At 33.5% G+C, this 24,190-nt stretch overlaps 1 protein-coding gene across 3 annotated transcripts in view; it reads left to right on the forward strand.

Annotated features, from left to right (window-relative positions):
• The window catches only part of MICU1 (mitochondrial calcium uptake 1), a 201,022-nt gene that overhangs the window by 71,284 nt on the left and 105,548 nt on the right, over nucleotides 1-24,190 (forward strand). For 2 of the 3 annotated variants that reach the window (XM_033841517.2, XM_019936105.3), the window contains exon 5: nucleotides 2,674-2,717. In XM_033841517.2, coding sequence (XP_033697408.1) covers nucleotides 2,674-2,717 — 44 coding nt within the window. Of the gene's footprint in view, nucleotides 1-2,673; nucleotides 2,718-24,190 lie in introns of those variants that run through there. The other variant, XM_019936106.3, reaches the window with a different exon arrangement.

The following is a 24,190-nucleotide window of genomic DNA, read 5'->3' on the forward strand; positions in this document are numbered from 1 at the left end:
TAATATTTTTTAACTTTTGAGTTCTTTTGGATATTACGATAATAACTTGTAATGTAGCTAGTCTGAACTGAGATGTGCTATAATTGTAAAATAGACACCAGATTTTGAAAACTTATTGTAAAAAGTAATATGAAATATTTCAGTAAGTTTTTTATTGATTACATGTTGAAATGATGCTATTTTGGATATATTCATTTAAATAAAATATATTATTAAAGTTAATTTTACCTGTTTCTATTTGCTTTCTTTTTAACATTTTTATTAGAGTATAATTGCTTTACAGTCATGTGTCAGTTTCTGCTTTATAACAAAGTGAATCAGTTATACATTCTATTTGCTTCCTTAAAGGTGGCTGTTAGAATTTTTTTTTTAATAAATTTATTTACTTTATTTATTTATTTTTGGCTGTGTTAGGTCTTCATTGCTGAGCGTGGGCTTTCTCTAGTTGCGCCAAGCGGGGGCTACTCTTCGTTGCAGTGAACGGGCTTCTCATTGTGGTGGCTTCTCATTGTGGAGCATGGGCTCTAGGCACGTGGGCTTCAGTAATTGTGGCATGTGGGCTCAGTAGTTGTGGCTTCGCAGGCTCAGTAGTTGTGGCGCACAGACTTAGTTGCTCCGTGGCATGTGGGATCTTCCCGGACCAGGGATCAAACCCGTGTCCCCTGCATTGTCAGGCAGATTCTCAACAACTGTGCCACCAGGGAAGCCCCTAGAAAATGTTTAATTATACACGTGGCTTACATTTATTGCTCACATTATATTTCTGTTGGACAGTGTTGCTCTAATTAGTAAGCATATATTTCCCTTAGTTGATGTACCAGGTTTTACTCATGAGATACCTGATCCTAGACTAATTCTCATTCCTTTTTAAAGGACTAGGAAGGTTTTTTCTGGGAATTCTGAGGATTTTCTTTTTCTTGGTATTCTAAAATTTTACAAGCATACAACTGGATTACAAGTAGGTTTTGTTCATTTTGCTTAAATAAGTTCTTTTAATTTGTGTCACTCTTCAGCTCTGAGAAATTTTCTGGTAATACTTTTTGGATTATTTCTTACCTATTTCTGAATGAGAAAAGGTCTTGTATGACATAAGATCTTGTATTGAGTCTCTGTTGCTCTATAATTCTCTCTTCTGTTTTCCATCCTGTTGTCTTTTTGGCAGTGATCCTGAGATAACCTTTTCCTAATCTTTTGACAGTATATTAAGAAATAGGGGGGAGATAGGCAATCATAGTTTTAATTGTCTACAACTCTTTCTTGTTTTCTGTCCTCTTATCATAGAAGCATGTTCTACCTTTATGACTGGTATCTTTTTGAGTATCTGTGAGGTTTCAAATTAGATTTGTTTTTAAATTTTCCTTTTTGCTGACTTACCTCTTTCTTTTTCAGTCAGTGGTTCATTTTGTTCAGGGCAGGCTTCTAGAAGGTGAAGCATATTTTAGATAAGGAGCGTGTGTAACCAAATGTGTGGAAGCAGAAATGCAAAAAGCTTCCTTTGGGAGCAGTGATAATCCTATCTTTGTAGTACTCTGGGCATAATGAGGTAAGGGTCTGAACTGGCATGAATAAAATGAGAACTGAAAGAAAAGAACTGAGTAATTATGCAAGAAAAATAAGTGTAATTGGGAACTGATTTCTCCACTTTAAAAACTCCCACACCACCCTCTTATTGAACTCATTGTATCCTTCCTTGTAATATTACTATATGTATATGTCTTTCTTAGTAAATTGTGACTCTTCAAGGCAGGGATTGTATCTTACTCATTCAATTTTTTTTTAGGTATTTATTGATCAACCACTGTTCCAAGTACTGGGATAAAGCAGTCAGCAAAGACAGAAAATCCCAGCCCTCAGGAGCACTTAATATACTTGCTTTTATCTTTCATAGTGCTTAGGATTTCACAATGCTAGGGATTCCCAAGGTTAAATTTATTATTTAACCCACCTTTATTTTTTATTTATTTATTATTTATTTATTTAATTAATTTATTATTTATCTGGCTGTGCCAGGTCTTAGTTGTAGCACGCAGGATCTTCGTTGCGGCATGTGGGATCTTTACTTGCAGCATGCAGGATCTTTAGTTGTGGAATGTGGGATCTAGTTCCCTGACTAGGGATCAAACCCTTTCCCCCTGCATTGGGGGCATGGAGTCTTAGCCGCTGGATCACCAGGGAAATCCCTTAACCCACCTTTAAAAAGTAATATTGAGATGGTCTATTTATTTGTTTAGGTGTGTTGCAAAATGTCTTCTGATAGTAAAGTCTTCTTTCTTTAACTTTATACAAAAAATTATTATGCATTCAGATTAAACTAATATCCCTCACCTTGTTTAGAGGTAATATATATCATTTTGATGTAATGGAAAAGAGCATCACCTTGGGAAGAGTGCAGGGTTCTAGTTTGGCTCTACTGTTGAGTAGGTTTGCTCATGAACTTTTACCCTCTTTATCTCAGAGCTTCATATTCTCATATATAAAATAAAAGGTTGGTATCTTTTAGCACTGACACTTTGTGGGACAAAATTTTCATTTCTATGGACTTTGAATAATGTTGTGGCTAAACCATCTAGTACATTTAATTGAATGATTGGAAACAAAACTGAGAGCTGTCATTTCATATGTTTTACCTGAGTTATAATCAGTGACTAAGTATTGTTTTTTTCTCTTTTACAGACTTGGGTCTGGATCAATATACAATAAAACGCTTTGATGGAAAGGTGAGTGAACTATGATACGACGTATATATCCTGTTGTTTACTAAGAAGATTTTTAAGTTCCTCTAGAATTATTTGTGAGAAATTTCTGAATACCTGTTTGTCTTATCAAAAAAGTTAGTTGTTTAGATTGGGAGGCCTGTAAGTGCCTTCAGATGCTTCTACAGAAAAAAATCAAGCAGAAGGCTCTTCTGTGTTTTTCCGTATAGGGTAATACTGATGGGTTACCCGCTGTATATATTAAGGGCTAATTCAGTGTATGTTGACATTTGAATTTTAATTCAATAGCCATTATAAAGGTTAACAAGCCCCCCAATATTACATTTACATTTCTTATAAAAACACCTATCTGATTTGACCTTCCTTAGGCTTTGATAGTATATAGCAATAATCCTAACTAGAAAATTACAGAAGTCCTTACAGCTTTATAACAATTATGAAGAGCACCCCAAATTGCATATAAATTTGCATTATACTTACTTTCAGTTCTTTATTTTATGCCTGAATAAATCATATAATAAATCATTTAGTATAGAAAATAAAACTTTTAATTTTATTATCTCAAAACAGTCAGTTAAACATGTTTACCCCTTTTAGGCTGAATTCTCCAAAAAGAAAAAGAAAATATTACACAAGGTCAGAAAGAAAAGTAAAAGGTCAATTTTAAAGAGGAGGAAGAAAGCGCAGAAGGAAGAAGAGTGAGTCAGGGATGGCTCTACAAAGCTTAAAGAGAAGGAAATCAGAAGGAAAATGATGAAGTGGCTGGAAAAGGCAGGATTACAAACAAGGGTCTAGGTGGGTAGAAGTCAGGGTTAGTAGAAACTGATCTTGCAGGAATGTGTCAATCCTGCATCCTTATGTAAAACTACATGTACTGGTAAGGTGAAGATATAAGTGCTAAGGTCTTTTGCACAAGTAGAAGGAATGAATGGCTGCCTTAAGAGCTGCGAGATCTCAGCCAAGGCTTCCAGCCTAAAAATTACCTTTTCTATTCAGGTGGCACCGTGCCTCCATCTGTGGGTATCCTCTTTTTAAAGTCACATATTCTAAAAGAAAGCATGAACAAAAAGAAAGGGAATTTAGATGTTAGGAGACCCAGGTTTAGAGTCCTGGCTCTGCTTTGGGGCAGACCAATCTTCTCTCTGATCCTTGGTGTCTCTGCTTTATGTATGATAAAATACCTTATCCATGTGAGGGGTTGCTGCAGACATTGATGTCAGGGTCTGATTTCAGAGTCTTTGGCAGGTTAGGTCCCTGTCTTATCTGTCTTTATGTCACTCAGAGTCCAGAGCATGCCTGGCACATAAGAGGTAATCAATAAATGTTTGATAACTTGGAAAAAAATCAGTTAATCACATATTTCTTGGAGGTATGACTCATTATGCCACTAATATCTTATTGCAAAATCAATTTTACAGATCACTTTTTTTTTTTTGGCTACTGAAGGAATCCAGAGTAGCATGAGAATTCAGTCCTCTCTCATAAACCTGGAAACATGTAAAGAAGTTGAATATGTGCAAGTTAAACAGCAACTTTACATGTTAAAAGGGGAATTTCCATTCCTAGAGAGCTCCCGAATATAAAAGTCCTAATGGTAATTCATGTTTCATATGTGCTGTTTAATTTTTTCCTGTTTTGGCCAGTACCTGTCCACTTGATCCTAAAAATTTGCAACTTTTGGCATGACTGATGAGCTCCACGTTTGTTTCAATTGTATTAAATTTATGAGCTCTACATTTCTTATCATTTGTGCCATTTGCATTTTTTTTGATTTCCACTCATTTTTATGAAATAGCAAGAGTAAAATGCAGTAAAACATTAAAGTATTTGTGTACCCATCTTGCTATGGAAACAGAAATGGCAGTGCTTCTATGTTTGGAAGGCAATCTTAGCAGATTATAGTTGCAAGTGTTTATGCACTGAAGCATAAAATTCTGAAATCAGAGTAGGAAAGGCAAGATTTAAGGATATTAATGTATAATCTTTGAAAGTATGACCTACATGAAAGTCAGGCATATGAAAGTTGACTTCATCCAGGGGAACGGGTTCTGAAAGCAAATAGAGGAATGGGATACTTATATAAGGAGGTATAAAACTGAGCCAGTGACCCTGAGCCAGATAGCTTGTTCCCCTAGCAGAGTGCACAGATTTCCCTTTCATCCATGTTGTAATATGCATGTTTAATTCCTTTGCCAGGTTCTTCATTTAAGTCCTGTATTAATTTCTATCAAATATATTATTAAGGTTTTGTTTTGGAGTGAAGGTTATGTTTCCTAAATAGGATTCTTAAACTTAGTTCACCTCTAGTTTATATCTTTATGAATTGCCTTTTATTTCATATGAAGTCTAAGAAAGTAGTTTCTATACTGTTCTTAAATCTTATATAATGAAGAGTACAAATTTCATTCAGTGTTTAATCAGTTTAGTAGTTTTTCCAGGGATTTTTGCCATGCATCAAGTTCTTCACTCGATAATTATAAGAATCAATGCTTATTCAACTGTCGATCTTATTTTTCTTTGGATCTTCATGACTCTTTTGTTTTCCCAATCAGAAAATCTCAATTCTTGAGTAGCAGTTTCCAGAGTATATAACTCCTAAGATAATATCCTGTTGAAAAAACAGATGTACATGGCAATTATAGTAAATTTCATGCATGATGATTAGAAATCAGTAGAAAGTTAACACCCTCGAGGAATTTCCTTTCAAACTTACTTTGATTTTTTTAATGGATAATTTTCTTTCTCTCTCGCTCTCTTTTTTTTCAACTTGGAAGATGAACTAGTTATAAATTGCTTAGAGAAATATTTATTCTCATCCTCTTATTCCCCCATTGTTTTAACATTAGGCACACCATTTAATTAAGTCCATCATTTGACCAGTAAGAAACACTAGCTTATTTTATTGCCTTCTAGTTGAATTGCACTTTAATGCTTTTGTCATTGAAAGCAAGAACAAATGTAGAAGTAGTATCATCTTCCTGGGGTGTTTTCTCATTTGTACTTGAATTTCATACAAACTCCAGATACAAAGTAGAAAAGAATGGCCCAACTGATATTGACAAATAATTGAACAGTTATTTCTTACTTTGATACTTGTCATCTTTTCTCCTATTTTTTTTGACTAGAAAATTCTCAAGAAGTAAATGAAACATTCCTGTTTCAACTGATAGTCTGTGAAACTGAATTTGATTAAGCAGCTGTTGAATTTGGGGGAAGATCTTTTTCCAGAGCTTATCACTGCCTTATGTTAATGTATGCTAATCCTTTAAGGATGCTTAGCAATTTCCTTTGTAGAAGAGTCTTGCAGTACCTTGTTATTGGCACTTGCATCATTTATGCATTTCACTATCTACCATCTACTAACACAGGCGTATTTCAATATAAAGAAGCTATAGTCAGTGACCTTTGGTTTTAAGAATATATTTTATAGTTAAATGATATTTGTAAAAATATTCAGACTATGTTTAAAAGTTTAAAAACTTCAAAGCTTGAAAGAGTTCAGATTTTCTATTAGAGGATATTTGAAAATTATTATAAATAGAGTGTTAGCACTAGTATATAGATGATAATACAAAATATGGTCTGGCTTTTGTTTTAGGGTAATATATCACAGATTTTTTAGGAATGCACTCTCTCCCTACATTGTCCATGCGTTCTCCTTATGATTTGTTAATGCAGTTATTTCATGAATTTTGGATTATTTCTTTAATGAAAACTATATTTTTTCCTGAGTTTAATTCTTTATCATCCAATAATTGGTCTATAAAACAAAGCATCATTTCTAAGTGGAGCCTGTATTTTACATAATCGTCAAATATTTGTTCATTTAATCAGTTAATTGCTGTCCTGTATTGGTGTGGTTTATCTTAAGTGGTTTATACCCTTCATTATCCTGTTTCTCTTACTTCTCCTTTTTTTCCTCAGCATACCAAATATAGAAATTATGGTTTGTATTTTCTGTTCCTATCGCCTATAATAGACAACTTTCTCCATCTCAAACCCTACCTTTTTTTTTTTAAGTTACAGTAGAAAACTGCATGGTCTGGGTAAAATTGTTTCTAAGCAAAGAATACCAGTATTCCAGAGCTTTGATGTAGTCCTCTTCTCTCTTCTAAAAACTTTAAAGTTCATACTCTTCTTTTAAGTAACAGTGAATTGCCCATTGAAACTAATTGTCTATCATTATCATTCCACCATGTATTTCTTTTTTTGGAAAATAGATTTTTTTATTCTTTCCTTTCTATGAAGTTGCCTTTTTCCCTAACCTCTCCCTGAACATTTCAGAAGTCCTGCCTCTGGAATGAATTTTTTCATTATTTGTAATTACAGTCCTCTTAGGATCTCTCCTAATTTGGGAGAAAGAATTAACATGTGTTTTACTCCCATCTCCTTTATGATACTTACAAGAATGTTTGTTTACATGGAACAGGAAAACAATTTAAATCAAATTAAGATGAAATGGCCACATTGAGGTGAAAGAGATAAAAGTATGGTCAAAGTCTAGAAAAGGAAATACCAATTACAGTGTTTATAATAGAAAAGATATGCAGAAAAAAAGATGGAGCTGTAGTTAAAAAGCAAAGCTTTAATATAACAAAATGCTTTTAATTGCTTACTAGGTAAAAGTTCTTTTAAAAATATTGGTAAATGAAGTTTAAAATTCCATTCCCTTTAAGGGAAAGTCGTGGTTCCCCAAGGGGAGTGTGGACACATTTTTTTTTTCCTGTAATGTAATACTTTTAATGCTTTATTTGAGTTGTGATTATTTACTTCATATCACAGATAAAATATGAGTCTGGAATAAGGTCTAGTATTACTATTACTCCTTGACATGTATAGTAAGTTATGTGAGGGATTTCCTGTCTTCTAAGAGTAAATTGTATTGTAGATCAAACAAAGGTAAATTGGGGAGGTGTTGCTGAAATTCTTATAGGATAGAGTTTGGTGAATCTTCACATTTATTTGAATTGCTTTAATTTTGCTCAAATTTTTATAGCAGGATTGATGTTCTTATGAATTCTGCATTGTTAATTGGGCACATCTCTCTCACTCTTTCTTTTGGTTTCCAGAGACTTGAAACCAGTCAATTCTAAATTCTTGGTGAATTGATGTATTTATTCAGGTCTTTCTATTGATAAATGTGAATGTATAGGCAGAATTTTTTTATTTTTGCTCCATGTCTTTTTGATCCATGTTTCCATTTGCCCTAAAAAGTGTAACAGATTCTAAGAGGATAAAGTATTTCAGTTCTTCGAGTGCTGAAGTTCTCCACAAATATTTTCATAATTATATATTATTTTAGGGGTGATAATTGAGCCCTTTTAAAAAACCCCATTAACATATCCACTCATTGGTTGTCAGTGGTTTATTTTTCCAGTTGAAAGTAAAATCTAAATGAAAAATGCTTGACTATTTGTCTCTTGAGGGAACTATTACTACTACTAATCATAATAATATGAAAAAGAAGCATAGTTGAAGTTTTTTGAGTGTTTATAATATGCCAAACACTGTTCTAAGTGTTTATACATAATTACTCTAATCCACACAGCCACTCTTTTAGATAGCTTACTATTTTCATTATTTTACAAATAAGATACTAAAGTATATAAAAGTTAAGTAACTTTTTTTTTTTTTTTGACCTAAGATCATACAGTTAGTAAGTGGTGGAGCCAAGATTCCAAATTGGTAGTCTGGCTCTAGAGTTCACCATCTTAAGGACTATGCTATATCATCTTTCATATAGCTAAGCTATTTGTCTGTATGATCTATTTGTAAATAGAAATTTCTCATCAAATATTTCTTTTATTTTACTAACTTAATGCTATTTGTGCGAGAAAGAACTTGCTATTTCACGTTGTTTTTGGTAAGAGTATTGAAGTTAATTTTTTCTGCTTTGATGAAGTACAGCTAGAAGCCAATATTAACCTGAGAAACCACATAGTGTTTCATTTTAAAGGAAGAAAACAAGAGATATACAAATTATAATGCCTGAATTTAGAAATTAGAATTTCAACTTCACTGTTATTTGCACCATTGTTTTCTCATATGCCATGAACACCACTTGCATTTTGAAAATGCTGTCGTTTTTTCTTTTTTTTTTTTAAATCGAAGGCATCACTCTTAAGGTGAAAAGTGTCATCTGTATTTCGAGAACTGGATCCTGGCTCATTGTAGTCAAGATAGCAGAGAAAATAGTATTTCTGTTACAAACTAAACTATTTACTCTTTCAAATACTGATCGGTTGTGTGTTAAATGTAGAATAATTTGAATAGAGCTACTCATTATAGTTTTTAGACAAGCAAAAGTTTAAAATGTAATTACATTACCAAAATGAAATCAAGTACAGATTCAGCATTTTAGAAAATCCTTTGACACCTGTTGTAATTTCCTGTTTTATTTTTAGTCTCAGATTTTTTTGTCTTCCTTCTTTCCCATCCAAAGTTCTTTAAATTATTTTAAAACCATTTTCTCATTTTTCTCTCTTCTTACAAATTAACAATTTTAGTTCTCTTTAACACGCTGCAGTCCTCAGAAAATCTGGTTTTGGTGTCTGAAATATTTTACAAGGGATTTCCAATTTGAGCATCTAAGTATTTGACAAGCTACATGTAAACAGTTAGTAGATGTAAGTATTCTGCATCGAATATGAAAAATACAAAATTATGGTTTGCTGTACTTGTTAGTGTGTAATAGCACAGGATGAGAGAATGTGGTTTTGGATATAGACAATCCTGTATTCAGATATGGACACTGCCACATACTTGATGGATAACCTTGGGCAAGAGACCACTTAACGTCTGAGTGTCAATTATCTTCTGTAACGATAAAATCAGGACAATAAGCAAAGTATCTGGCTCTACAAATTATAGCTATTTTGCATGACTTTCAGCCCTTTACTCAATTTATGAAAGGAGTTAGCTGCTATCATGTATGTTATCTTCTTTCTCGGTTTGTATGAAATACTATAGAAAAGCATGTGCTCTTCATAATTGCTCTCTCCGTTGTTCTTTCCTTTCCAGTTAAATCAGCTATAAAAATCTCCTTGTGCTATCTCTGTAATGAACAATTGGCCGGGATTAAATGGCTAGTCTATGAAGTGAAGAGAGACCTCTGGTTTGATTTCTCATATCTGAGCTGTTCTGTGTTCACAGTGATTCATCTCATCACAGTACTGTAAAATCCTTTGGGTCTCTGTCACATCAGTCCTAGCCTTGGGCTTGTAAATTGTCGATAGCATATATTTTTCAATCAAGAACTTTTATCATGCTACTAAGGTTGGTTTGAGAAGTATGATAAGTTCAGGTCAAATTTTATTTCACAGCCAGTGAAGTTTATTTGTTGAAAAAAAATCTTTAAAACCATTTGGTATATGAAGGTACTTTGGAGTGGTACCCAGCTGAATTAGCTAACTTAAACTGCTTCAACAGTGCCAGCCTTCATGATGGCTGGCTTTTTGTTACTAACATGAATAGTACTTTATTTAGTGCAACATAATTTTGCAAGAGACCTGTTTCTAAGTAGTCATTCTGAACTCTTCCTTAGAGTAGTTATTAATCCTCTAAACTCATCTGAGTTTGGTTGCCTATGTGTTAAATATAGGTGGTAAAGCAATGAATTTGCCATGAAGTTAAAAAATAGTATATCATGAAATGATAGTGACATACCCTTAAAGGAAACCTTAATTAAAGAAATGGTTTCACTACCCATGGAAAAAAGTTAAGTGTTTGCTTTCCCTTTTCTTTAAGAAATAGGTAATTATTCATGTGTTTTCTTTTTATAGTAATGTGAAGTTTTTCTGTAATTGTATGTTTTATTTCAGCGAGGTTAAGAATTGAGTTATTTGGGTTTTTGTTTTGTTTTGTCTTACTGTACCTAGCAGATAATATATAAAATATTTTTATGTATTCCTCATTTCCTGTTTCGGGTGTTCAGTGATTTTATTCCAAATCACATTTGGTCCTTTATATGTTATAATAGTTTGTGATATAAATATATTTGATTTGGGAGTTTTTGTTCATATAATCAAACAATGTTATTTTTTTTTTCTTTTTCTCATCTTCTGATCAGGATTTCTGGCAGGTACTGACTCAGCAGCATGTGCCTTAAATTAATTAATGTTTCAAAACCCATAGTAACGCTTCAGGGACAAAGGTTCAGTGCATGTTCATGTCCTTTCCCTGCTCCCTTCAGAATGATTCAGTTCCTGTCACTTTAAATTAACAAATCTTTAATATGACAATTCAAACACTGCACAAGTCCTTGAGAATGTAGTACCTAGCATAACTTAAAAGGAAGTTTTAACATTATGTGTCACACCAAAGGTCAAGAAACTGTTTTAATCATTGTATAATGGATACTCAGTTACTTGGGTCATTTAAATAGTCTTAGTAGGGATGCCATGTTCCTAGTTGAACTGTAGCAGGGATGGTGAGACAACAGTAACTTCAAGTGAAAAATTAGTAGTTTTTTTTTTCTTTTGAAATTTCTTAAATAATAAATACAGATAAGCAGTTGCTTAGTTGTACTTTGCTCAATAAAATGACTTAAGGGGAAACAGATGGAACATTTAGAAAGACTTCATTTTGCTTTTTTGAGCTAATCAACAACTTTAAATGGAAAAGCAGCAAATACATGGAGAAAATCATAAAAAAGAATATATAGATTGTAGGCTGACAAAGGAGAATTTCAAGGACACGCCTAAGAAATACTTTTCAAATTGATCTTTGAAGGCTTAGACTTCTTAATTATAGTTTATAAACTATTAAAATGTATTCAAAATATATTCATTAAAAAACATTACTCTTGCATTTCTTAATAAAAATATAAACTAAGCTTAATTAGAACATCCTTTGGTTTAAAATAATTGTTTAATTAATGAAGGTCACAAGGTGCTGTTTATTTTTATACATTTTTCTTGTGCTTCCTTGTTCTTAAAATGGTATATATTTTTAGTAGTCTCCTTACCAAACCCCCAAACCAATCATCCTGTTATTGGTGCAGTAGATTATTTTACCACCTTTGCCTTTAATTGCATTCTGAAACAAACCAACAAATATTTAAATTACTGTATCAGAATAATTTATTGATAATCCCATTATCAATGTTTCTAATCCTGGAGATTTTGTTTTAGAATAGCTGTGGCACAACCATCATGCAGAGTGCTAAGGAGTGTAAATCAAATGAGGTGTTAACACCTGTGATTGAGGACAGCCACTTCCAGTTCTCTGTTTATGGCAGGATAGTTTGTAGGAGGCAGCTAAAAATTCTTCCTCTCCTTTGATAATTGTGTAGTTTAAGGCTTAGAGATTTAAAATGACTTGTCTCACTTAGGTGTCCTTACTAGACAATGAGGAGAAGAGAAGAGAGGTAGGAATTGGTAAGAACTTGAAAGTCTCCAGAACCTGCAGCATTGAGTAGTCAACCTCTGTAGTTGACAAAGAGCATCAGTCTTCTTTAAACTTTGACTATTGAAGGTAGTATCCTTTGTTGATCAAGGATTCAGAATCAAGTTTTATTGTATTCTTAAGGATATCTTATTAATAAGCTTTTTATATTATATATAAAATAATTATATTTTATATTAAAAAATAATAAACTCTTTTTCTTAGAATAGGTAGTGGAGGAATTGTTTATACTGGGTTCTATAAATATCACTCATTTTGGTGACACTAGTATAAATTGTTTAAGCTTCCAAAGGTCAATGAGCAGTTACTTTATACAAGAGGACTTTCTTGCTTGCTTCCTTACAGGAATTTGTCCTTTGCATGCTAAGTTCCTATTGCCTGTGGAGAGGCTGGAATCATTTTGTTTTTCTGGTAGCATAGTATGAGTGCTGTTCTTCAGATGCAGCTTATGAATGGTGTCAGTACTTATTATATTGCTGTGAGGAGTATCCATAATGTCTCTTTCCAGTCTCTGAGTTCCACCACTACTAAAGTCTGTTGATTTAAACCATGTGCTTGATTTTTCATCTTGAACAGAGAAACAATAATATAATCGTTAAGTGCTCCCAAGGAGGGTATAGTTTACTTGGTTGTCCCAAATATTAAGACTTCTATTAAGATGTCTTTAAATACATTTTTATTTTAGATTCTGTTGTGTTTGAATTTGGGATCATCTGTGAACCCATTTGATTTATCATCGTTGATTTGAAAGCATAAACATGACTAACCATTACATTTCCAACACCTTTATGTTTAGCTTTTCCATCATGAAACAAGATTTGAAATTCACTTTGATATGAGAGGACTTCGTTCCAAACTAACTTCCGTTTTAAAATTATTTTAGCACAAACACTCTAGCATGTTTCAAAGTTACACAAATAGATTTCTATGAAAACCACTCAAAACATTTTATTTCTTCTGTTCTGGTAAAAATGGGTTCTCAACTGATATGTATTGATGACCTTTGGCTGCAGAGAAGGTGTGAGGATAGTTCTTGGTTTGCATATTTGGCTTTGCCATGGTGCATTTTTTAGAAGTTTTATATATAAATAAAAAGCTTCTCCAATTATAGATCAATGTAACATCTATTAATTAAGAAGATTATAGAGAATCATTACATTCTTTTAATGATACTCATTTTGAAAATGATTAAAATATACATTTGAACAAATCAGGGCATAAAAATATGATGTGCACCTACATCATTAACTAGATTTTCAACTTCAAGATAAATGAGCTAATACAAGTGAAGCCTCAAGATTAATATTTTACAATAATAAACTATGTTTTGCTCCAAAAATATTCAATCTGCATTAAATTTTAGAAATTGCAAACAGTATAGACACCTGATGTATTTCTGTGCATTTGATACAGTACAACATATAATAGTTCATGCATGGGTTCTGGAGTCAGACCATGACCTGTCCTGCCACTTTATAGCACTGTCACCTTGGGCTTCTTATTTAACTTCTCTAACCCTCAGTTTTCTCATCTGTTAAGTGCAGACAGTAGTATCACCTATCTCATAGAATTGCAGTGAGAACTTAAAGAGGTAATGCAAGTGTTTAGCACAGCTCCTGGCATAGAACGTGCAAACTATAATTTTAAAATTCTTGATATGTCTTTAATGGTTGGTGGTATTCAAGGAATACCTAAAAATGTTTGATTTCAAAATGATTGAAAAGTTCTTCTTCTAAAGGATTTCCTGGGAGATGATAGTTACTAGAACAGTGTAAATCAAGGGTGTGAACAGTGATCCTCAGAATGAAACTCTTTTATTTTTGTTCTTATGGTGCATTTTTTCTTGTAATAACTTTTTCCAAATGGGAGAAGGTGAAATACTATATTGACTTATTTTTCAAAATTTGTATGTGAGGTTGTTTTCCCATGAAGTGATAGGGAAGCCTTTTCTAACCCATGTGACTGAAACCAAGACTGCTGCTGAGCTCAGGACAGTTCTTCTCAGCACTGATTGACTTGAGTGGCCAATATTCAAAATTAAATTCTTAGATTTGGGTAGCAGATAATCAATAATGACAAAATATAGATTCTCCCACCCAGAGCTGCCTTGAAGCAAGTTTGCAGGCATAATGTGGTAGAAACTAATAGAGTTGATGATTTTTCCCATCTAGGGTTTTGAGAACACCTCATCGGATACTGAGGACTGAAATAAATCATTTCAATAAAGTTATATCATTTCTTTGAAGTTAATCCTATTCCAGTAGACTTTTGAATTTTATCATTGCTTTAATCAAATCTTCTGCCACTGTTTTTTTAAGCATCTTCATTTGTATCCATATTCTCTTTACCCATCTAGTTAATGAAATAGGAAAACATTTGCATTCTAGGTGTTTGGAGTTTTTCTCAGAGCTAAAGTGGTTAGAATGGGGACTGAAAAGAGAATGGCTTTCTGGCAGAGTGAAGTTTCCAGAATCTTAAGCATTCACCTTCCACAGTTTGTTGCACAGTAATTTGTGTTTGTTGCCTCAAATGCAATAATACCTTTAAAAAGTTTGGAAACTCTGAGTCAGAAGTAGAAATCATAAAGTACTGTAAATTAGAAACATCTCAGTTTAATTTTTATCTGACATATCCCCAAATTCTATCTTCTGCAAGTTCAGGTATGGGATGGGGGAAGAAAAATAACTCATATTTTAACTGTGCAACATTTTCTGTTTGATTGAGAATAGTGTGATTGTTTAAGATTGATGTCTTACAAAAGGCTTTGGCATCTATCTGTACACCAACTAAATAATGAAGAGTGAGCATTAATTGCATGGAGAAATTGCTGAATTTTCTCTTTCTAACACCTGTTCTCCCTGCCCTCACCCCAACCTTAGGTAGAAATACTATTTGTAATTTGGAAATTATATGCTGAAATTGCATCTTTTGGGAGAAGCATATTATTATCAATAATTTGTTTTTGAAATACAACACAAGTACTTCTTGAGGGATTTAGATAGGCTTCGAAATGTATTTCAGCAATATAGAGAAATGTTAATATTAAAACAGTCCAATTATTTCAGTTTCATAAAGGATGACATCTTAATTTAAATAGTAAAGCTGCGTTCTTTATCAGATTTTCTATATACCAGAGATGTTTGGAGGTTCTAGATGATGTGTTAGCATCTATTTTGCTGGCATAGTGCATCTACTTCTACTCGATAGAAAAAAGTTTACTTCAAACTATAGAACTTGAAAAGTGGATCTTAACTAGAATAAATAATGAGGTTAAACTCCTAGATATGATTTTTCTCTTTGGCTTTATCCAGTCGAGTCCTAGAAGACAAAATTATTGGCCCTATTTTGTTCAATCCTATTATAACAGGATTCACTGTTTGAGCACTGTGAGTATTAACAACTTGGAATCATGTCTGGAATTCCCAGTCCCAGGGCTCCTGATGGTACCTGCAACTTTAGCCAGGTGTTTTATAAGTTTTTGTGGTTGGTCAGAAACCAGAGTGTGAATGCTTCAGCACAAAGCCATCCTGGTAAAACAATTGAGGTTTTAGACTACCTGAGAAGTGTAGTAGTTACTTTGCTGATCTGCTGTAAGTTTACTCTTAAGTCTTTCTGCTTATCTAAAAAATTAAAAGATTCAGGATATGTTGCAGTTGAGATCAATACCAGGATTCTTATGAGGTTATTAATTTATTTGCCTGTACTTAAGGTCAGTAATTTGAATGTTTTAGTGATGTTGAGTCTGTAGCCATGTTTTAAGTTTTAAAACATATAAGATCTAAGACTAGGTCATGTAAATGAATAGTAAAACAGTTAAATTTCATTTTAAGTCAGTGAGCACACTGCTTTGAAATATTTTACATAGTCTTGTTCTCCAAAACAGGAGGAACATTTGTCAGTAAATTGAATAGAAATTCTATTGTGAGCAGTTTACCTGCATTCCACTTTCATAGCCTTAACTTCAGAGTTTCAAGTGATTAGAGTAATGTTTGATATGTAGCTTCTAAGATGCATAAAATAGTATAATGCTCTGTAAGGTATCTGCAATTATAGCTTCTTTTTAAAATACCCAGTTCTGTTTAATTTTCAGCATATACACTGAAGTAGTTGCTAGAATTTTACCTCAGGAGCTTTAATGTAAGTTTCTATAAATTTTTTTACTGAATGATATGTTAATATATTACTTAATCTCACATTATATGGTCTTACAATAGAATTGAAATATATTCTATTTCTTTTGACTTTTATATAGAATTCTTCCTTTTAGTTTGTCTTATGTTTATTTATATTGAATTTATTATTTATATTGAATTAAATACAAATCCTTGTGATAGATTTCACTAGTAAAAATGCATATTAATATAAATGTTCATTAGGAACAAAAAATATAAATAACCACCTCTGAGACAGTGAGAGAAAATGAACATTACTACCAATCTGCTAAGGAAGATTATGTTTTCCTTGCACTGTGACTCCGTATCACCCCTGAAGTATATAAATGGTATTTGCTTAGGACAAAAGTGACTTAAAATTTAGTCAAAGATTAAACTTTATCCAAAAGATTAAGTGAAGGAACGATTTACTTGACATTCTCAATTTGCAAAATTAAACACTGATAAGACTTTAGGAATAAGAAAAAATAACCAAAAACCTTCCTTCCACTCTCCTTTGAATCTTGATTTTCCATTTTCACCGTACTTCAGTGCTTTTAAAAATTTATTCATTATTAAACTCCAATATATCTATTTTCACAGATTCTCCTTGTGCCTTGGCTCTTTGACTTGAGGATATCATTTATGGTAGAATCAGGCCTTTGATTTAAGAATATCAGCTAACAAACTGTCATGCAACACAAAATAGTCTAAAAATTGGTTTCTGGTAATTCCCACTTCTTTCCAAATCTTGACATATTTATTCAATTCTCCTCCTAACTTTAAATAATTTGAGGGATCAAATATGATGGTTTTATGACAGTTTAGGTGTTTGTGATTAATATATGTCATGAATTTTATAACAGTTATCTTTGGAGTTTTAGATACTTGAAAACACACTTATAAATTCTTAGAGTTAATATTGATAGATAGTTGTGTAATCCTAAATGTACCTGAACTACTCTTTGACAAGTGGATGCCTCAGAAAACATAATGTAACTTCTCTCCCTGTCTCCTTCTACCCCCACCCCAACTCCTGAAGCATGGAAGAACAATGTAGACCTTTACTAAAGAATTAGAAGACTGTATTGCACAGGGCACATCACAAAGCATGGCTAATTTAAAAGTCCTCTTTAAACCTCTTTCTTTCTGGTTTTTATTTTATTTATTTATTTTAAAAATTAATTTATTAATTTATTTATTTTTGGCTGTGTTGGGTCTTCACCAAGTGCGAAGACCCAACTGAACTTCGCCGCTGCGCACAGGCCCTTTCTAGTTGTGGCGAGTGGGACCTTCTTATTGTAGTGGCTTCTCTTGTTGTGGAGCAATGGGCCCCAGGCACGGGGGCTTCAGTAGCTGTGGCGCACAGGCCTAGCTGCTCCATGGCATGTGGGATCCTCCTGGACCAGGGATCAAACCTGTGTCCCCTGCATTGGCAGGCAGACTCTCAACCACTGCACCACCAGGGAAGTCCCTTTCTTGCTTTTAAAGAGCTACTGCAAAACATGTATTCTCTGTCCTTTCTCTCAAACACATGTGTGCACATATGTGTTCATATGCTTTCTTTTCTCTGTTTTCCCAACTATTACTCTCTGGTCACGTCTCCTTCCTCTTTTTGGCTCACCTTTCCAGGGTCCCTTTTCCTTCTATATTTTTTCTCCCAGATGTCTTCTTCAACTTTTTCTTATGTACAGCAATTTGACCTTCTTTTGGCCTCTCCTGGTCCCTGTAATTGTATTCAGTACAGCAGAGGTCTCATAGATAGCCCTGCAAACAGAAATATCACTTTTGCTGTATTCTATTAGTTATACAGACCAACCCTGATTCAGTGTGGGAAGAGACTAGGTCTACACAAGGACATGAATACACAAGGAGGCAAGAAACATTGGGGTTATTTTAGAGTCTGGCTAACACATTGAAAAGAGTCTCACATCCAGAACATATAATGATCAATAATAAAAAGACAAACAACCCAATTAAAAATGGGCAAAAGACTTGAACAGATACTTCCCAGAGAAGGATATATTAATTGTCAATAAACTATTAAAAATGGGCAAAAGACTTGAACAGATACTTCCCAGAGAAAGATATATTAATTGTCAATAAACTAAGTGCTTAAAACACTTGGTCATCAGGGAAATGCTCAAAAAAACCACAATAAGATACCACTAAAATGGCTAAATTAAAGAAACTGGCCACATAAATGTTGACAATGATGTGGAGCAACTAGAACTCTAATACACTGATGGTGCAAGTAAAAGAAGTACAACTTTGAGGAAACTCAAAATAGCCAAAAACTGGAAAGTGCCTGTTTAATCATTAAAGGAATGAATAAATTGTGATATTACTTGTGTGCATTATTATATGCACAATTATATGCAAAATAATTTGCATAAATTATTTATTTTTAATATTTTTAATTTTATTGGTATTATACTGCTCTGCAATAAAAATGAATGAGTTACTGATAAATAGAGTGTGGATGAATCTCCCCAACATTATGCTGAACCATAGAAGCTGGACATCAAAGAGTATATACTGGTGATACCATTTATAGGAAGTTCTAGAAAAAGCAAAACTAATCTGTGGTGCAAAAATATGGTGGGAATTAACTGTGGAGGGGCATAAAGGAAACATCAGGGATGGCAGAAATGTTCTATAACCCAAATATATATCTGGGTTACTCAGATATGTATTTATAAAACTCATTGAATCGTATATTGGATTTGTGCATTTCACCATAAGTAGATTTTACTTAAAACTGTAACAGATATTGAACTCTAGATGATACATTCGTTTTTTGCAGGGATAATTAGCAATTGTGAAACTATCTTCCTTGTATTCTAAGCTTGAGCAAATGAGTAAATATATTGCGGATAATGGGAACCAGATTTCTCTCTGTTGCAGAAGGGAGTAACACGTGTGTAAAGGACAGGACTAAATTGTGCTCTGTGGTATTAGAATGGAATTAGAGATATCATTATGAATTCATAGTTTATAATAGATATAATAGATATGAACGTAATCATGAGGAAACAACAGCCTAATTCGAATTGAGGGATATTTTACAACATAATTCACCTGTACTTTTCAAATTGTTCCAGGTCAAAAAGTATAAAGAGACCAAAATTGGCAGAGTAGGTAATGCCAAAACTACACACGTCCACTAAGACAATAATTAAGGTAGTGAAAACTGTCAATCAGCTTTTTCAGATCTGTGGAATCTAACTAATCAGACTTTAAGCAACTAGGGGAATGCTTAAAGAAGAAAGAAGCTGCTGAAATTTGGTAAGAGAATGTTGTGGTGTTTTAACTTCTCTGATGACCACCCCCCACCCCCCAACACAGTGGCAGCCATAAAGATTGTGCGTTCTTGGTATAGCTCCCTGGTGCCAGAGGGGGCAGGGCAGACCTTGTTTTCAGAGAATGTGAATGTGGGCCTTGATCTGTCTGGCCAATGAGGAATCAGCTTGGGGGTTTGTGTTTGTTTTGCCTACCTTGGAGCTTTCTTAAGGCTGGGGTGACCTCCCAGGTGGCATTTGTTAAAAGCATAAAGGTAAATATACTAGCCACAGCAGCTGAAGACAAGCAGCAGACAAACCAAAACAGCTGGGAAAGAAGAGGCTGCAGCAGGAGATAGGTGAGAGAACAAGGACTTTGAAATGCTCTACCATATACTGGTGAATCTGGAAGGCCATGTGCACACCCAGGGCCAAATGAATACTTAGAGGAAACCCCAACAGACCCTAACCTTTCACTTCTGGCTGATGTTTAGCTTCCAAGCAAGCAAGAAATGAAGGCAAGGGCAGAATTATAAATAGTGACTAAGCATTGAAAGAATGCCAACACAGAGCCAGTCTGCAAGGATCTTGAGAGGTTTTTTTTTTCCCCACCCTTTGGATCCAGGAACTTAAGGAAATCTCTGTCAAATCACTAGCTGACTACTAAGGTATGAAACAGAGACTTGAGTGACCATGCTGGACAAAGTATTTACAAAAGAATTTACAAAAATTATTAAAGAAATGACTACAACCCATGCAAGCAGCAACAACAAACCCTGAGGAGGTGAGAGAATCCTATTTCCAGAATTACCACATTGTAATATACAAAATGTCCGGTTTTCAAAAACATTATGCTTGTAAAGAAACAAAGTATGGCCCAGGGAAAAAAAAGGAATAGGAACTACCCTTGAGAAAGCTCAGATATTGCAACTTATTACAGACAGACTTAAAATCAACTGTCCTAAATATACTCAAAGAGCTAAAAGAAACTACAGGCAATGAACTTAAAGGAAACAAGGAGAATGATGTATGAACTAATAGGAAAAAATAGATAGAAATTATAAAAAGGTATCAAATAGAAATTCTGGAACTGAAAATTTCCTATAGCTGAAAGGAAAATTTTAGTGAAGGGGTTCAACAGCAGATTTGAATACACAGGAAAAATGATTAGTGAACTTAAAGATAGGTCAATTAATATTTTCCAGTCTGAGAAACAAAAAAAGAAAATGAACAGAGCTTATGAGACCTCTGTGACACTACCAAGTGTGCCACATATGTACAATAGGAATCTCAGAAGGCAAGGAGAGAGAAAAGGGGACAGAAAGAATATTTGAAGAGATAATGGCTCAAAACTTTCCAACTTTAATGAAATATATGAATCTACCCATCCAGGAAGCTAAATAACTCCAATAGGATAAACTCAAAGAGACCCACACTGAGATACATTATAATCAAACTGTCAAAAGCTAAAGACTGTGAATCTTGAAAACAGGAAGAGAGAAGCAACTTTCCACACACTATACACAATAGGATTAACAACCAGTTTCTCATCAAATACCATGAAGGCCAGAAGGCAGTGGGATGACATATTTAAAGTGCTGAAAGAAAAATAAAATTGTCAACCAAGAATTCTATACCTGCAAAATTATCCTTCAGAAGTGAAGGAGATAGATATTAAGCCATTCCCAGATAAACAAAAGTGGAGGAGTTTGTTGCTAGTAGATCTGCCCTACAAAAAATGCTAAAAGTAATACTTAAGGCTGAAAAGAAAGGACACTAGATAGTAACTTGAAGCTATATTGAGAAATAACACCAGTACCAGTAACAACATAGGTAAATATAAAAGCCAGCATTATTTTATTTGTGGTTTATAACTCCTATCTATCCCTCTGTAATTTGAAAGACAAATGCATGAAACAGTAATTATCAATCTATGTTAATGGGCACACTGTATAAAAATGTAATGTGCAAAAATAACATAAAGGGAAATGGAACTCTACAAGAACAGAGTTTTTTAATACTATTGAAACTAAGTTGGTATTTATTCAAACTAGGTTGCTGTAAATTTAAGATGTTAATTGTAATCTGCAGAGTGGCCACTAAGAAAATAACTAGGTATGGTTCCATTTATACGAAATATCCAAAAATATGAATCCATAAAGATGGAAAGCAAATTAGTGATTTCCAGGGGCTAGAGGGAGGGGGCAGTGGGATGTGACTGCTTAATGGATAAGGGGTTTCCTTCCAAATGGGGTTATGAAAATGTTCTGGAACTATGTAGTGGTGATGGTTACATAACATTGTGATTGTACTTAATACCACCAAATTTTACGCTTTAAAATGGTTCCGTGGTAAATTTTATGTTATGTACATTTTACCACAGTTTTTAAAAATTATAAAAATGTAAGCAGCATGGTACTGGCATAAGAATAGACACAAGGATCAATGGAATGAAATTGAGAGTCCAGAAATAAACCCACATATATATGGTCAATTTATTTTGATCAAGTGTGCCAAGACCATTCAGTGGTGAAAGAATAATCTTTTCAACAAATGGTAGGGGGTAAACTGGATATCACATGCAAAATAGTGAAGTTGGACCCCTACCTCACATTAATACAAAAATTAACCCAAAGTAGATCAATGACCTAAATATAAAAGCTAAAACTACAAAACTTTTAGAGAAACAGGGGTGAATCTTCATGGTCTTGGATTTGGTGATAGAGTCTTAGATACGGCATCAAAAGCACAAGTAATAAGAGAAAAAAATAGACAAATAGAACTTCATCAATATTTAAAATTTCTGTACACCAAAGGGCATTATCAGGAGAGTGAAAAGGCAATGAACAGAATAAGAGAACATATTTGCAAACCCTATATCTGATATGTTTAGTGTATAGAATATATTGATATAATGAAACTTACAAAACTCAACAACAGAAAGACAAATAACCCAACTCAAAAATGGGCAAATGATTTGAGTAGAGATTTCTCCAAAGAAGATAATATAGATGGCCAACAGACACATGAAAAGATGTTCAACATCATTAGTCACTAGGGAAATGTAAGTCAAACCTTAATAACATACCATTTCACACTCACTAGGATGGATATAATTTTAAAAAAAAAAGAAAGAAAAAGAAAATTGAGGATGTGGAGAAATTGGAACCCTTTTACATTGCTGGTATTAATGCAAAATAGTGTAGCCGCTGTGGAAAACAGGTTGGCTGTTCCTCAGAAACTTAAACATAGGGGTATGATACGACTCAGCAGTTCCACTCCCAGGTGTATACTCAAAACAACTGAAAGCGGATAGTGAAACAAATACTTGTACATGAATGTACATGGTAGCACTATTCACAATAGCCAAAAGGTGGAAGCAATCCAAATATCCTTCAGTGGATGAATGGATAAACAATTTGTGGTATATATACAATAGAATATTATTTGGCGATAAAAAGGAATGAAGCACTGATTGATGCTACAACATGGATGAACCTACAAAATATGATACGTGAAGCCAAACCCAAAAGGCCCACACATTTTATGGTTAAATGGTTAAAATGGTGAATTTTATGTCATGTGAATTTTACCACAATCAAAAATAATAATAAGCCTCCAAAGGAAAAAGTAAAGATGGGCATAAACCTCCAAAGGAAAAAATAAAGATGGGCAAAGAAAGCTGTTTTAGATTAATGGAGATTAAAAGGACATGACAACTAAATGCCATTTATGATTGTGGACTACATCCTGGACTGGGGGGAAGATAAAGGAAAGGAAATTATTGGGACAATTCACTACATTTGATAATAGACTGTGGATTAGATAATAGTATGTATCAGTATTAAATATCCTGGTTTTATGAAATATGTACTGTAATATGTAAGAGAATGTCTTTGTTCATAGGAAATATATACTGAAGTATTTAAGTGTAAAGGGGCATATGTCTCCAACTTTCAATATGGTGTAAAAGAAAATATGTATCTACATAAAATGAAAAGCAAATAGAGTGATAACATAAACTGTTGGTGATTCTGAGTAAAAAGCATATGAGAGTTCCTTATACGGATCTTTCCACTTTTATGAGTTTGAAAGTATATCAAAATAAAAAGTTGTGGACAAACTTGGATTTTTCTTTTTATCTTCTGAGCAGCAGCATAGTCCAGATGGTTCTTAGAAAAATAATGTTAGATATGCTTTTTTGGCTTATCTGCCTCATTTCAGTTTGTCCTTAGACTTTTGTCTGTTTCTCGACTTCTGGATCGCAATATATTATTTATTTTATTTGCTTATAGCAGTCTCTCCGTAAGATTATTACATAATTAACATGGGTTACTCAGCTTCTATACAAATTTATTCTGGCTGGTAATGGTATGCCTTTGACAGCCTGTTCTCATTTTGTGTATTTTTTCTTATTCACATGCTTTACTTTTGCAGTATCTTGGATAATGTTAAAAATGTACATTTTTTTCTTTTGAGAAATTAAAATATTAACTTCCCAGTGAACAGCTTTGCTGCTCTTTTCATCCAATAGCCTTCTTTTGTCTGAAATTTGTGTTTAATCTATTGGTAGATGATCAAGTGTGATATGAGATCTAACCTTAATTGAACATACTGGACTGGGGGCTCAGTTTTGGTT

This window comes from Tursiops truncatus, chromosome 16, assembly GCF_011762595.2.
Source record: "Tursiops truncatus isolate mTurTru1 chromosome 16, mTurTru1.mat.Y, whole genome shotgun sequence".
Taxonomy (NCBI): domain Eukaryota; kingdom Metazoa; phylum Chordata; class Mammalia; order Artiodactyla; family Delphinidae; genus Tursiops; species Tursiops truncatus.